A 15,806-nucleotide genomic window follows, 5' to 3' on the forward strand; every position below is an offset into this window, starting at 1 on the left:
CGGTTTAACAATACCATGGAGTGTGTTACAAACTTATGCAATAATTCCCTTTTTTTGGACCTTTGGGGCCGCAGGAGAAGGTAATCCTTGTATACGGAGACATGGAAAAAAATATGTATACCCTGCCTTGGGGAAGTACAGGTAATGGGCTAATGTACACAGGAGCAGATGACAAGTTTAGCTGCGCTGCTGCAGAGTGCCACTGCCTTTTACTGTGCAGTTCAGCAGAATTTCAGCACCATGGACAGCGAACTGCCCAGGCCTCTGCGCTGTTTACTGTGCTGAAATTCTGCTGAATCTGTGGCTGAGAATCCAAATATTATACAGTGGAGAGAGTTACCCCAATAATCATGAGAATCATTTTATACACCCTCATCATTTTACACACCAATGTCTGGATTACTTTCACCTGTACCCTGAAAATTAACTCTACCTGGGACCCCCTCAAACAATGATGTTGTCTGAACCTAACTTCCCAGTCTATGTTTTGGCACATTTTAGTTTAACTGCTTTGCAAGGTGTCATTGTTTCTTAGACCACTAAATCAAAGCACAAGCAAAAAGTCCCAATTCCTTTGAATATGTTCACATCTTATATAGATTCTGAATAGCCCATTTATTAAATCTTTATTGATCCTATAGTGGGAATTCTCTTTTCATCCTTTGGTTTAGATGCACACAGCCAGCTATTATGTCTTCTTCGGCAGGTACAGCCGGGAATCAAAGCCCAGCTGCCTGTGGGAACACACCAGTCCCTTGGGATAAGCATTTATAATGGGTCACTAAAAATATAGCTCTAAGAAGTGTTTTTGGTGTGACTGTTGTGCTACGTGCTAATATAACAGGGTTATACCCGTGTATACAGCACTATATCTTATTTTAACTAGCCTGCTCCATGCATGTCTGAAGCGTTATCTGCCTCCTATAACATACAAGCCCAATAAATCACCGTTGGCTGTCAAGCCGCTGATGAGTTTGCCCCGCATAAAGCCAATGCAGCCTTTCCACCAGGCTGTTGTATCCCTCTCCTCCTCCTCACCCTCCACCCCCTCGTTTCCTCTCCTCCTCCACATTCAGTGCTCCCTCTTGCGCGCACAGTGAGCAGCAGCAACAGCAGTAGCAGCAGCAGCAGCAACGGCTTCTCTGACGCACCGTCGGAGATGAGCATCCCAGACCCACAAGCTGTCAAGGCAGACTCTCTCGACATCTCCCCCTTGGACCTCTGCGGTCAAGCTTTCAGCATCACTTCTGTTTGTTTCTAGTCTATTTTCCTAGTATCCCTTCTCGTAATTTGTCAGATTCAGCACCGTGTTGGCTGGGATGCCCACAGTTGCCATCTCTTGGCTGGGAATTTACTTCGGAGGTGATTTTGTATCCGCAACAACTGTCAACGAAAGTGATTGATTCCTGTCTACACTTAAGGGGGTTTTCACCTTGTTTTCGGGGCATCCTTCAGGACATTACTGTGCTTTTAAGCTAAGTGGTTCAAATCAAAGGTGAAAAGAGGGGTTGAATTAGAGGGCTGTTTTGACAGGAGCTTGTTTGGATGACGGACACCGAGAGCTCTCCCTCCGCAAAGCGAATCCCTGCGCCCTTGGAATATTCTTACAGAGGAAATGTTGTAGAGTAGAAATATTTTTCTCAGTTTGCAGTCATAATCCATACGACGAATTTGCCCACTGCAGGGGCTGCTGCGGCTTTCGTGTCTGCTGTGTTTTGAAATACGATCTCCTTGACGGGCAGGCTTCTGAACATCTCGGACGAGCCCGAATTTGCAATGCCCAAACAGTGAGTGTACGGTGGGATCTCATTTGGTCACCCTGCACGGCAGCATGGCTCCAGCCCGGAGGGACTGCAGCGGCTGGGAGATCTTCCTCCCGACGGGATGCCTGCTCCTCTCTGTTTTGCTATTTCACCCTTCCCTGGCCAAGGTGTGTAACGACCGCACCAAACACCTACAGGACAACAGCTGGTTCACCAGGGAGGGGGAAGACTTACCCATCATGGTTCTTATGCCCATGAACGAGTCGGCCCTGATGAGCAGCATCAGCCAAGGGATCGAGCCGGCGGTCCAACTGGCCATCCAGCACATACGGGAGTCCAGGAAGTACTCCTTCTCACTCATCACCAAAATCTATGACACCGAGGTAAACATACAGAATAAATCCTTTTACTAATCTTCTGCCAGTTGGCTCAGGCGTGTTTAAAACAGCTGTATATATATGTATGTGTGTGTGTGTGTGTGATTGTGTGTGTGTGTGCGCGCGCGAGCGCGTGTGTCCGTGCAAGTGGTTACGGCGCTCGTATTGCCCCGCAGCGCTCCACACATTGTGCGTCCAAGGGGAAGCGTTCTGCTATGTTACGTTTGGTATATGTGCTGCCTCGTTGTTTTCGTGTTTTCATTGCGAGTCAACTGCTATCACTTTCCCCTCTAAAAGACAACACGGTGTCAATGCCCATTCCCCATCTTCGTCCATCTCGCAGCAGTCGCCTTTCATTGATAGTGCGTTTAAATGTAACCTGAAATCACAAGGCACTGCATCATCCGGCCACCTCAAATGGCACACTCTCTTGCTCTCCCTATAGCCTACAGGACGTTTTAACACCTCAATCTCAGGATGAAACAGAATGACAAGGCTGTGTGATGATACAGAAGACATTCGTGGCCGTCGTCCAGCTGGATTTAAATTACAACGCCGCATTTTGGTCTTTTTGTCATTTATGAAATGTGTGTATGACTTAAGGTGGCTTTACGGTATAAAGATTTTTAGTCACGAATTAGTTTATCGCTGAGCGATTAAATGGCTGGTTCCAATTGTGCCTGAAGATGGCGGTAATTGGATGTACGATTTCTTCTGACTCCCTTCACCCTTGAAAGGAGCTGCATCTCACAGCGTTCAAGCTCCAAATAGACATCTGTTTATTTGAAAACAATAATATACCACTCCAGCTGAAGTCCTCTTGAGTCATCACTAAATCTCTGCAAGTTTTGACAATGCAGGCATGTTATCCATATGATTTGTTTACACTTGAATTATTTGATTCAGTCATCAGTACTTATATTGGCCTTCTTGTCTTTTGGTGATTTATGTCCTTTTGAGGACACAATGGAATTGTGTTTTAAGTTGCTGGACTAAGGTTGTCACACCAATATGTAAGGATGTTAGGATAGTTTGACAGATATTCAACAACAGGACAAATCAATTGTACAAGATGACACTGACTTAAATCAATCATAACTGTTTATTGTGTTATAACTGTAGGTTGATCCAAATGTGTCCTATTAATACACCTCATGGTACCTTTTACCCTCTGTGTCTTACACTGGAGTAATTATTTTGGTCTTCCTGTCCAGAATTTATTCAGTATATGTGTCTCTGAGAAAGATCACAGACATCTCTGTTGACAGAGGTAAACCCTTACAGGATGGCTTGTGCTCAGACTATGGGATTCACACGCTGTTATGAGAGAGAACTGAGGATTTCCCCCTCTTCATACCCTGCAAGAGAGAAAGATGAGCTGGAAGCAAGAGGTCAGTGGGCCAGGCTGACATCCGCTCGCTAGGAATGTCTGATAGTGATGCCAGCTTTCTAATACTGGCAATCAATGGGAAGTCATGAGAACAGTGTTATTTGATGACTTTGTGGTCAAAGGCTAAACTTTATGACACTGTGACACTTCCAGTCCCGTGGTATTTGACATTTGTTTTGCATACAGGCCAGCTGAAAATCCAAGCTCTGATCATGTATTTGGATATGTCGAAATAAAAATATTCTATGGCTGCATTAAAACCCTGCAGTGTTTCCCCCTCAATAACAAATGCTTAGTTTTGCACATGTGCACAGATGCATGGTCAAATAGTCAACAGTCTTACTTTTTTCATTTTTCCATTAGTGGCAGACCGTGTACACATATATTTGTTACTGTACTAGATTAATTTTGTTAATGAAGAATGTTGCCCAGTGGTAGCCTATTAGCTCTGTTTTTAATAACTCTAAGAAAAAAGTATCGTGCCAACAACTTAGAGTGTATTTACAAGCTATTAGAAATCATCTAGTACAGCCTGGCATGGTTAAAGTCAACAACGGACCACAGCGCACTGTAAAGTGCAAATGGTAATATATTACTGCAACAGAATATTGTTATTATATATTTACAGAGAATAATAAAGTAACAGTCAGAGACTTTAGCAGGGAAAAATGATTTCAATAACATCTTAAGATATGAGAAACTATTGTTGTCTGAAGTGTGTCTCACACACAGGTGGATAAGACCTTTGCCCGGGACAGGATTATTACTTTACTGTTGACTGTATTGCTTTTGGAGTCTCGGACATGTTTATACAAACAATAATTTGAAATTTGTGATGGCTGTGCTATTAACAATTTACCATACATGTGTTTATTATACTTTTTTGTCTTTTACTCACACATGAATAAATATCCTGAACACACGCACATATGCACACAGCTTCCCCACATACCGCATGCTTATGTCAGAAAACAATACATGCATCAGTGCGTTTGTTGCAGTTAGTATCAGGCAAAGTGTGTGTCTGTGTGATGTTTGTACATGTGATGTGTGTGTGTGTGGACACTGGGATTTAGCCTGGCAGATGTAAGTAATGAGTCCCTGAGCAGAGGCTCTTTATCCCTTTATCCCCTGTTCGTGGAGCCATGGGTAGACAGGGTAGGCCCAGTCCATCCCCTGGTGGTGTGGAGCTAGGTGCTGGTGATGATGATGGAGAGGGTGAGGCAGTGCAGGGTTGTCCCACAGTAAAACGCCTAAAAGCTGAGGCTGTGCAAGAATGAGATAGATGGTTGGTTGGAGGATTAGAGAAGCAGTTTCTAGAAGTAGAGCAGATGTCCTGATGTGGAATGCCTGGAGATGAGATCTAATGTGGGCTGGTGTGAAACTAGCTTGATCAAGCCACAGCCAGACTCCTAAGATGTTTTAACAATATAGGCAATGTAGCAGGCTGAGGCAACTGCAGATGAGAATCCATATTTGCTATAAAACCAGAGCAGTGCAGATAGAAAAGAAACAACGTGGATTATATCTACTGCGAGGCTTTGTGCTGGAGCAGGAGTTGGTCCTCCACCGCAGCACTATATGTGAGAGTGTGGATTTAAGTGTAACCGAGGACTGATACTGTAACTCTGCAGGCTTAGCTGATCAAAGCTTTGGAGAGGACAGGAAGCACTGGAAGAGGATGGAAGGGAGACTTTGGGCAGTGAGAGCATTCTAGGCTAAGCCATGCTAGTTCACTGGCTTATAGGATGTGTGACAGGCCCTTGAGAGGAGCCACTCAGGGAAAGATCACTTTCAGTGGTAGCTTTGAATTCATTGTTGTGTTGTCTTCAGCCATAGAAAAACATCTCAGAAAATACATACAAATGGTAACCCACCAAATCAAAATGAAAAAGATTGTTGTCATGTACAATAGAATTGCAATATTTTAAAGATGTTAAATGTCATTGTTCAAAAACATGTGAACTAGGATATCGGTGAAAGCGAATGGATTCATACGTACTCTTTGCTCCATGAATGTTATGCTAGTCATATGTACTGTTACTCTGTGGTATGATTTCTTGTGAGTATGGGTTTGTTAATGCTGGCACTAAGGCACAAGGACAGTTTTAGAATATTGTGAAAAAGGCCTGCTGAGTCGCTGATTGAGGGAAACTGGACAGAAAAAATTACCAAGAAAGTCTAAATCCTTTCATTTGGCCTTCTGGAAGAAGATTTATACAATTGTCTCTTTTTCAAAGAATAATGGGTTCAAATTGTTTTAAAAGCAAACTCACAAAGCCTTAATTGAAAAATACAGAATTTAGGTGGTAGCATTAATTGGCAATGACAAATTTGCAATTCACGATCAGTGGGAATGATCATTTTTGCATCAGAATTTTCATTTTCATTGAAAGAACTATTAAAATCATGAGGGTTTTGTTACCAAACATGTTTTCATCTGGAGAAAAACATTTTTAGGCTGGGGCATTAATTCATTATAATGCTGTTTTGTCACACATTTTACCTTCATATTGCACCTGGCCATATTGTGATTTCTATGAAAGACAACAAGAAATTTGATATCTTCTCCTGGAATCTTCTTTTTTGTGATCTCTTTAAAAATATCCTTCCACACTTGTTGGAAGAAATCTTATATTTAATTCATGTACTTTTAGGGAATATGCTCTGTTGCTATTATGTAGGCCTATCCTATATTGTAGCAGTCAGAGACAAGTGAACAGATATTTTTAATAATAATAAAAATATTAATTCTAAGTATAATTTAATTATAATTAATTAATTAATTATAGTAATAATAATAATAATACATTTTACTTGGGAGAAGCCTTTCAGGACACTCAAGGACATCTTAAATGAAAGCTAATTAAAAGGTGCATTTAAATGAGGTGCACAATTCAAACATTGCAACTTTAAAGGGACAAAACAATTCCATGGATAAGAAAGTCTTAAGACTATAGGCTTCTCGGAAAAGATGTTTTGAGGAGTTTTGTGAAAGATGTAACTGAGTCTGCCTGTCGAATAAGAGGGTAGTGTGTTCCAAAGCCTCTTTCCTGAGCAGTTAAACGCTCGAGCTCCTGTGGTGGAGTAGCGGCATGGAGGCAAATCAGTACAACCACAAAGACACAGAGTCTGCAGTTGGAAATGTATAGTGCACCTGATACAGTATGCTGATGGGTATTTATAGTATATGACTGTCCACCCATGCAATATGATGGGCCTCTTGAGACTATGTTTGCAATGGCCTGTGTTCAGAGATCCTGCACACAGATAGGAACTGCTTCTCCTGCTCTCCTCTGAGGACTAGATACAACATGTCACATTTGTGCACATGTTGGCAAGCCTGACACTACTGTACAGTACACTTGTTCACAGGAGGAAGCACACCCCCCTGAGCGTATATAAGGCGTTCTGTCATTTTGTCAGAAGAAGTTAGGTTTGCAGTGAAAAGGCATTACCATAATGGAGGTCAGGATATTTCTTAGCATAGGTCTTGTGAGCCTGTTCAGGGCTGTTGGTCTTGTTAGCAATGAGGAGAATTTGTTTTAACAAAGTGCCATTTATAGTAATTATTTATTTATTTTTTTCAGAGAGGGCATCCAGGAGTGCCTTCAACTTATCTTACTGATTCACACACTGTAATTCACCTTTGAGCTTTTGTGTAAAACCATCTGACATGGGCCAAATGAAGCAGCGCTTTTGGACATCTTGTATGTCAGGGTCTCATATTGTACGCCACATATTATCTAAATAGCTGACATCTATTCAGCGCCGAGGCAGTCACCCAGGGGGGTCAACAAAGATTGCCTGTCACTGTTCCTAGGAGGGGGTGAATATTCAGGGCTAGTAAGGAAAAGCAGCCTGTGACAGCCTGGGTACTCTCCTGCAGAAAGTGCTGAGTGTGGCTGTATCCACTGACCCGACACAGATAGTGGGGATCAATGTGCCGCAGCCCTTCTCATAGAACGAACAGGATCTCAGGGGAAAATCTGTGAGAGAGAGGCGAGAGAGAAAGAGTGTGTGTAGGGCTATGAGGTGGGGAACCCGAAATAGGATTATATCATCTTCTGTGCAGGAAGAGGAAATGGCCAGCCTCTTAATTCTTATTGGATCATAAGGTAATGCCATTTTGCGTTTCTTTCTCTGAGGCTACATAGCTTAATGGCCATGTAAAAAAAAAGGCAATTACTGCATGCAGTGAGGTCTGCACATTAGATCAGTTAAGGGCTTCCAAGATCTTGGGTTGTTGTGTCAATGATATCATTTTACAGGTTCATAAGAGTATTGTGTTTATAATTTAATATATATTTTAATTCTATTTTAATTTAATATTTTTCAGTGATTCACACAAAATTGGAAAACGATTTAATGAAGTTAAATAAATTTGAGCTCCAATTGCTGACCTTTGTCTGAGTCAGGCTGCCAGTGGCCCGGAGGGCTCGAACAAGACAACCACAAACGTGAGTTCTCCTGATAAAAGAGGCTCTTATGTGCCCTGAAGCTGGCCTTATAACAGATACTGTGACACAAGCACACACATAATATGCCACAAAAATGCACGGAAGTAACCTCATACACATGCACTCACACCACTGCACACACAGACCTGTCTCCTCCCTTCACATACAGCACAAACACTTCCACATATGGTCATGGCTGTTGTCAAGTGGCACCCCTGCAGCACTGCCTGAGGTCAGGACATTGTGGTCAGTTGAGCAGTTAGACGTGAAGTCTTATTCAGTTCCTATATAAACTGAGTCACAGTATCATCAGATTGCTTTATACAACATTAGTACCTTCATCCATCCTCCCCTCACTATGGGGAGAAGTCAAAAACCATACATCGCTAAAAACTATTTTCATCAATCATTTGAAGACAGTGCAACAAAATATCTATTCCTAAAGGCCTTAAAGGTGAAAAAGAGAAATAATTCTCTGGGACATTACTCCTCACTGACCATAGGGCAACATGTTCTTGTTTATGTGTTAATAACACAATGCTTTATGTGATGTAATGTTGGTGGTCTGAGCACTTAAATTCAATAGATGAGTTCGTGTGTGACAAAAACGAATTAGCCTTCTGGCTCCTCCTTGCATTTTCCTGGAGTAGATTACAGTATGTTTGACCGAATCTAATGTATATTGCTAATTTGATATGGCAAGAGAGTATTTGGCATTATCGCTTGTCTGTGCAGTCACCCTGCAGATCCTGATGTGCTGACCAAGTCTAGGGCTAATCGAATGAGAGACTCAGTGGCTGAATTCAATTTCAAAAGCACCTGAAGCAATCCCATAGGTTACTTGCAACGCTGTCAAAATGTGCGTTTGTGCATGACAGCTGCTGAATGTTGTGAAAGGATGGGAAGTAGTCTGTACACTGGATGTGTGTGGCTGAGGTGCTTATGTGAATGTCTCAGTGGCTCGTGAATGTGATTCTTTGAGATGGACCCAATCACACCGAACTGATATTGTTAAATATCAGGCAATCGCACTGGAGCTTCCTGCTGAAATTCAACACAACAGAATGCTGTGGTTAATGTTGTCACTCTCATTACTGCACATGGTTTTTTCTGCATTGGAAAACTGTTCTTAGTTTAGTTTGTTAGCTTATTGAACTAAATCATATAAAGTGCACTATTGTCAGTCATTCATGTTGTGGTCAGTGGACTGCAGTGAAATTAATGACAATCTAACAGAAAATAATATACATAAGAGCCAAGAATACTGCAATTTCCCCCAACTTTCCCCCCCAAAAGATAGAACAAATACTAACATTAGTATGCCACTATACATCAGTATTCTAGCATTGTTCCTCACCTGAATAGATTAATATAGTATCTAAATCTCCACATATGTTTGCCCTGACTTCATTGCATCTTAATTACAACCAGACGACAAGCTTGTGTAGTAAAAGCTTTAATGAATTCAGTTTGTGATAATCAATTAGGTTTCAAATGAATTTGTCATTGTCAAATTTTAATCTTCCTTTCTTTGTGCCGTCCTATTGTTTTTTTTCCCCAGCAGATGCTATGATGAGACATCTGTTTGCAAGCCCCCTCCTCATCTTTTTTGTTCTTTTCTCAAAGACATTACTGTCATCGAGATGCGCAGTGACTCCAAAAGGTGGCAAACCCAGGCATCTGGCTGCCATTAACATTAAACAAACAGTTGCTTTCTGATTCACATGGCTGTACTGTGGCGCTGAGGGAGGGACACCCACTGGGAAATCACCCTGGAGACAGAAATGGGTTGGGAGGATGGATGAAGGGGTGGGGGGAGGCAGAAAATGGACTGCACTTCAGGAGTATGAGAAAGGGGAGTTGTAACATTGGAATGTGAGGCAGATAAACTGGAAGAAAAAAACACTGAAAATGCAAGTTTAAAGTAGCGATAGATGAGAGCTGGGCTGAGGATGAAAATCTTACGTCTTAGTCAGTGCTGCTGAAAATACTGACAAGATGGCTGCTGCCATGTCGAGTGCAACACTAAGTGAGTCTGTCTGGCTGCTACTGCTGGTGCATCTATAAAGCTGCCATTGAACCCCAGCCAAGCCATTTGCACAGACAATTAACACAGTGAATGTTTATCCGCTGCTATAACTTGTTTCACTGCAAGATACTGAAAAATCACTCTTTCTAACTCCCAAATGTGGTGTGAGCATAATGATTCTTTTAGTATTTTAGTTGTGGTCGGTAAATGGTTTCAGAATGATATTCATGATGTTGTAGTCTGTTTACTGAACTCAGTTTTCTGTAGACAAGATCCAGGAGAATATGTGTCTGTGTGCTTATGGTTACCAACCCCAAGAGAGGTGCCCTGCTGTTACACGTCTGGAGAATTTCCATCACTAAAAGGCTGCGTAAATGTGTGAGAGAGATGCAGGCAGAACAGAGAAAGAGGTTGTATGTGTGAGCTGGGCCTCTGATGTTGTTTGACCTTTCACCTTTAAACAAAGCAAACCCTTGGATGACCCTTTTAAAGGGTGACTTGTTTTTGAGCCATTATTATACCTTAATCCTTAAAATTGTACCTTCCCCACCCACTCCATCACTGTCTGCTCCTTTCACTGCTCATCACTCCTCCACCCCCTCACACGCAAACACACACACATATACCACATTCACCTCTCTGCCTCCCTGTCCCTCTCCCGTGAGTGGACAGAAATGAAAGGATTATCGTCGTGGAAAGGGTGTGCCATTGTCATTAGAGATTGGACAAGTACTCTGTGCATGCTCCTGTCTGTCGCTCTCAAGGGGGCCCAGCACAGAGCAATAAGCAGAGAGAGTCTGTCCTTGTCAGTCCTGTAATTACATTAAAGCTCATGTAATTCTTGACCAAAAAAAAAAAAAAGAGGAGGCAACAGTTGTCTACTTCTTGGGATGGGATGTGTGTGTGCACGTGAGTACAAATGTGTATATGACTTTTATGCTGGTGCTTGCACATGTCCATATGTGTTTAACTCTGAGTGCTGGTAACGCTGTGTGTGTGTGTGTGTGTGTGTGTGTGTGTGTGTGTGTGTGTGCCTGTGCATTTACGTTATTCTGGCAGGACGCAATGTGTATGACTGTAACATGTGTGCATCCTGTTCCCAGGGGTCAATTGCAGTTAACACTTGCTCCCAGATGGCAGGTTGGTTGTCATGGCCACAGCTAGGGCTGCAGGCTGGTGCCACAGAAGACTAATGTCCTGTCTTGCTTTGTCTCTATCTGTCTCATCATGACATGCACCTACACCTACACACACACTTTTGTAAAACATGGACATAGCTTTCTGAAGAGCGATTGTGAAGCTCAATGTGGGTGGCTCCGTCCGTCGGCATCTTGGCAGCGCTTCACTCGCCTAACTCCCTGCTAATCCAAAAATGGGCTAAGAGGTAGGGTGTCGGTGGAGCTAAAGTGGGCTGAATGAAGTGTGGTTGCTGCGGCTGGCCACCTGTAATGGCACCCACCTGTCACTCAAAAAATTATGCATAACTTTAAGCCTTAATATAATTTTAATGGGTATGGTAATATAAAAATTAACTTCCCTGTACAGTTGTCATGAATGGGAAAATTAGTTATGGAAAACTTTCTGCTGTAAAGTTGGGCATTTTAACATGGGCGTAGAGATTTACTCGCTTGTGAAGCCAGCCTCAAGTGGCCATTCAAGGAACTACATGGTTTTGGCTTCATTTTTAAGCCTGGAGGTTGCCGCTTGATTGACACACACACACACGCACACGCACGCACACACACACGCACACGCACACGCACACACACAAACACACACACACACACACACACAAAGCCACAGCCACATGTAAGCAAACACGCTTACCTGTTGTGACTGGTCAACAGAAGGCATCAGGGCACAGCGCTGCCCTGCACACGTTGCCTTGGAATAAAAGTTACGTTTAGGTAATTATCCTGTTTTTTTGCAAATTACGCACAAGACTTGACTCATTTTATCTACTTTAGACTGCACAGATATCTTTGTTACAATAATGTGAAAACAGATGGTGACTATTGCCAAAATTGCACAAAATCAGTCTTCTGTGGTCCAGTGGTGTCACAATGGAGTATATTTAGAAACCCACTTCCACACACTACAATTGGTTGAATCTACTGTAGGTGTGTTCTATACAACATAAATTCGCACATGAAATTATGCATGAGATTTCACCTGCAGACTCAAGAAGGCCAGCGTCCTGCAAGGTGAAATGTTCCCGCAGTACACACAGCAGTGGACCCTGTAATGGAGGTACTGTTAAAAAGCAATTAAAGAATGAAATTAAACTATCAGACAACAAGCTGAAAACTGAAATTTCTTTAATTTATTGCAATAATGAGCTCAACTGTAAAAAGCTGTTTCTAAATTCCTTTGCACAAAATCCAATATTTACACAGCAGGTTGTTTTAAAAATGTTTTATTGTCTTGTAAAAATACATTGTAGAAATGCTATATAAGCAATTCAAACTAACTATTAAAACTTAATATGTTGCACGTTCAAATACCATATTTTACACACAGGTTTGTTTTTCACAATATCAGAACATGTCATTGTCAGTGCTATTCCCCTGTCCTTCTCTAGAAAGAGATTATACAGTTTCCATCATACCGATAAGGACCTTCGTGGAGCACCTGTCGGAAGCACAGCCTTCACGGTTATTATTTTACAGAAATAGACTGTTGAATTTAATACATTAAAGCTTCCTTGAGCAATATCTCATGCTTTTGTGCTCATTCAGCTGTGAGGAAACAAACTGTCAGTTCGTGTTTTGCTTTTCCTCTTCTGGTGTGTGCCATTTAGATTTTGCGGCTGTCAAACGTTGTAATCCTCTGTGTGTTTTCCAGTATTTTCTTGCTTTCACTGACTACTCACTGACTTAATGTACAGGGATTGTCTATAAGTGTAACTATTGTGATTTGTCACCGGTAGTGGGCCCCAGCATGTGTTCGTGTGGCACACTGCAGCTCTCTGCTCCAGCAGTCTCTGATACACATCAGACCTTTGTCCATTTGCCGCCCGCTCATAGTGGCTACCACTTCCCCATCCGTGATTGCTAGGGGCTTTTAGCGGAAAGCAGTTGGTGAGCCCATTGTGTGCCAGAAGCGATAACAACAGACAGTAGAATCACAGATGTAACATACACACACACTCCCTGCCACACTCCCTAAGTGCCCATGCACGGTAGCAGTGGTATACACATCTGTCATGCCCATCCAAAGCAGGCAATCATGCCACATGCGATCACAAAAAGCTGTGCAATGATGATAAGAGATCACTTGCAACCAAGCTCTATCTGCTGTGACTCAATCCTAATCTTTTTGCACGTATGTATGTCTGTGTGTATGTGTGCATGTGTGTGTGCATGTGTGTATTTTCATGGAAAGATAGTTGAATAAATGGATAGCAAAACAGATTAAATCGTGCTTTCTTATGTTATGATCAGTGGAATTGTGTTTTTGTCTGTGGAAAAAAAACCACTTAAACCCAGGAGGGTTTTGCATTTTGTTTTGAGCAGTCCTAACTCCATTCGGCAAATAAACCTCAATCCACAGCCCCCCAAAATACACACACACACACACACACACACACACACACACACACACACACATACAGTATATCCACACACCCTGACTCAGTCCATCACACACAGAAGTAGCTCGACCATAAATGTTGCTCTCAGCTGCTCTGCATGTTGTGGTCGTTTCTCTTTGGTTATTATGTCTCTAAACAAACCATGTTATAGGCTAGAGAGCAGGAATTGTGGCTGTAAAGAGCAGTTAGTGTTACAGAGCTTATGTCAGACTGCAGCTGATAGATGGGATAGGGCCCTGATTGGAGGGACCCACGGCTGCCTGTCTGACTAATGAACTGTTACTGTAAGGCAGGAGCCTTTTATTGCCTTCTTTATGGAGAGAAGAGAATACACTTATATCTGGGCCTGCTGTCTCCTTTTACTAGTCCATTTATTGTTTTGCACACACATGCACAAATACACACACACACACACACACACACACACACACACACACACACACACACACACACACACATACATAAGCGCATGTGTACATACAAACACACTCATACATAGGGCCTGGTACTCCCTGAAGAACCGTTATCTCTTATGGTTTTTTGAAAAATCTTGATGATCGACAAAGCATATGCATGCTGATTTGATGACCAGACGAGAACCTGCTGGAGCACACTTGTTGGTAAATGATGTGTTCAAAACTAACATTGTAGGTATAATGTAGTTCCCATGAGATGCAGGGCCCTTTAAATCAACTGTTTGTCAAAGTTTTATTTTCATTGACATCAGGCCTGTTCTGGTTAACTGAATTTATATGAGTACCTGCAGCAGCATGCTCAGTAATGTGCAAAAATTGTAAAACGTGATTTCTAGTGGCAAAGCAGAAACTTGGCTCATGCCAACTGCTTAGATATATTTTTTAAAATTCTGCATGGTTTAGATTAAAAAAACAGCCAAAGGTGTCCAATTGTTGGCATCTGAACAGCTTCTCCAGTTTGCTGATGCTCTGTTCCTTTATTTCCACCTGAGCTTCACATGGATCAGCATTCTGAAGCCATGTCAGCTTGGGCTCTTGGGTCCCATTTCATCAAATTTGCAGCATGTGAACTATTATTTGCAATAAGCAATGACTGTTTTTGACGTATCACAAATAAATTACAGTCTCAAGGCACAACAGGACCCCACAATGCATGCTGAAGGACGTAGTCTGTATTTATAAATTCATTCCATATCACTGCAAGAGAACGAGTGCGATCATGAAATACTCTCTCTGACCTAGCGTAAAAAAAATGTGCATTGTGCATTTGTGCAAAGAGATTCTGACATTAGCAAACTGTATGCAAAAAAATCATAACTAATGCAGAGTTTCAGCTGACTCGTTGTCCAGACAATAAAGTATTTTAAACATGACATTTTGAAACTTTTATCTGATTTGTGCACATCAAAACATAGCCCATTAGCAACCATTTCCGCTGCATGGATCCTCAAAGAATCCCTAAAAAGAGAAATCTTGGATTGTAACTGACATGTTGAATAGATATTGGGGGGGTAGTATAGTTTGTATAATCTAATAATCCTCATCTTAGATGGTCTTATGGGATAACACTATTTACATGATTAGATGCTTTACTTTCATGCTTATTTGTTGCCTCCATCCAAATGCACAATAGCCGTTGCCAGAAAGCAGCCCGACTGTGTGTATTGATATCATGGCTAAAACAGGGTGATGGCAGTATGCCTGTTTCATTCTTCCTTTTGGGAAATATCCAAGAACAATTGATTGAACCTTTTGCTGCTTCTTAAAAATGGGCAGCGTGTTGACAATATGGATCCAACTGCACCTGAGTTCCATCACTCACATACCACATACCACTCACATCAGTTAATTCACATTTTCACAAGAATTTCCCATAATTTTCATGGCCACAGTGGGATGCTTGAGGAATGCGCTCCACTGCTGCCAAAAGATCCTTTAATTAACCCTTTCATTATGTTTGAAATTCCAAGGTAAAAGACCATCGGGGGAATGGGTGTCACCAGCTGTAGTCAGCCACTTCAACACACTATACAAGATAGATAAAGCAATTAAATCGCCATGGTAATGTATACAGTCAATTGAAGTCTTGCAGTGAAGAGAGTGATGGGCAGTTTGTTTTTAAAATGGCACGCTGTGTTTGGGACGATACCCCATTTTACAGTATAGCACAAACATCTCCATCATGTGTCATTCATGCTTTTCGTTCCGTGATGGTTATTG

General features: G+C 41.9%; 1 protein-coding gene across 1 annotated transcript in view; it reads left to right on the plus strand.

Annotated features, from left to right (window-relative positions):
- Positions 1 to 1,097: 1,097 nt before the first annotated feature.
- gabbr2 (gamma-aminobutyric acid (GABA) B receptor, 2) overlaps positions 1,098 to 15,806 on the plus strand; it is a 203,150-nt gene continuing 188,441 nt past the window's right edge. Inside the window, exon 1 of the mRNA XM_038725903.1 lies at positions 1,098 to 2,146. Within this exon, the coding sequence (XP_038581831.1) occupies positions 1,832 to 2,146 (315 nt within the window). The 5' untranslated portion in view covers positions 1,098 to 1,831. The remainder of the gene's footprint in view (positions 2,147 to 15,806) is intronic.

The sequence above is a fragment of the Micropterus salmoides genome, unplaced genomic scaffold (genome assembly GCF_014851395.1).
Source record: "Micropterus salmoides isolate LMB-PRFRI ecotype aquatic unplaced genomic scaffold, ASM1485139v1 Ms_hic_scaffold_17, whole genome shotgun sequence".
Lineage (NCBI taxonomy): Eukaryota > Metazoa > Chordata > Actinopteri > Centrarchiformes > Centrarchidae > Micropterus > Micropterus salmoides.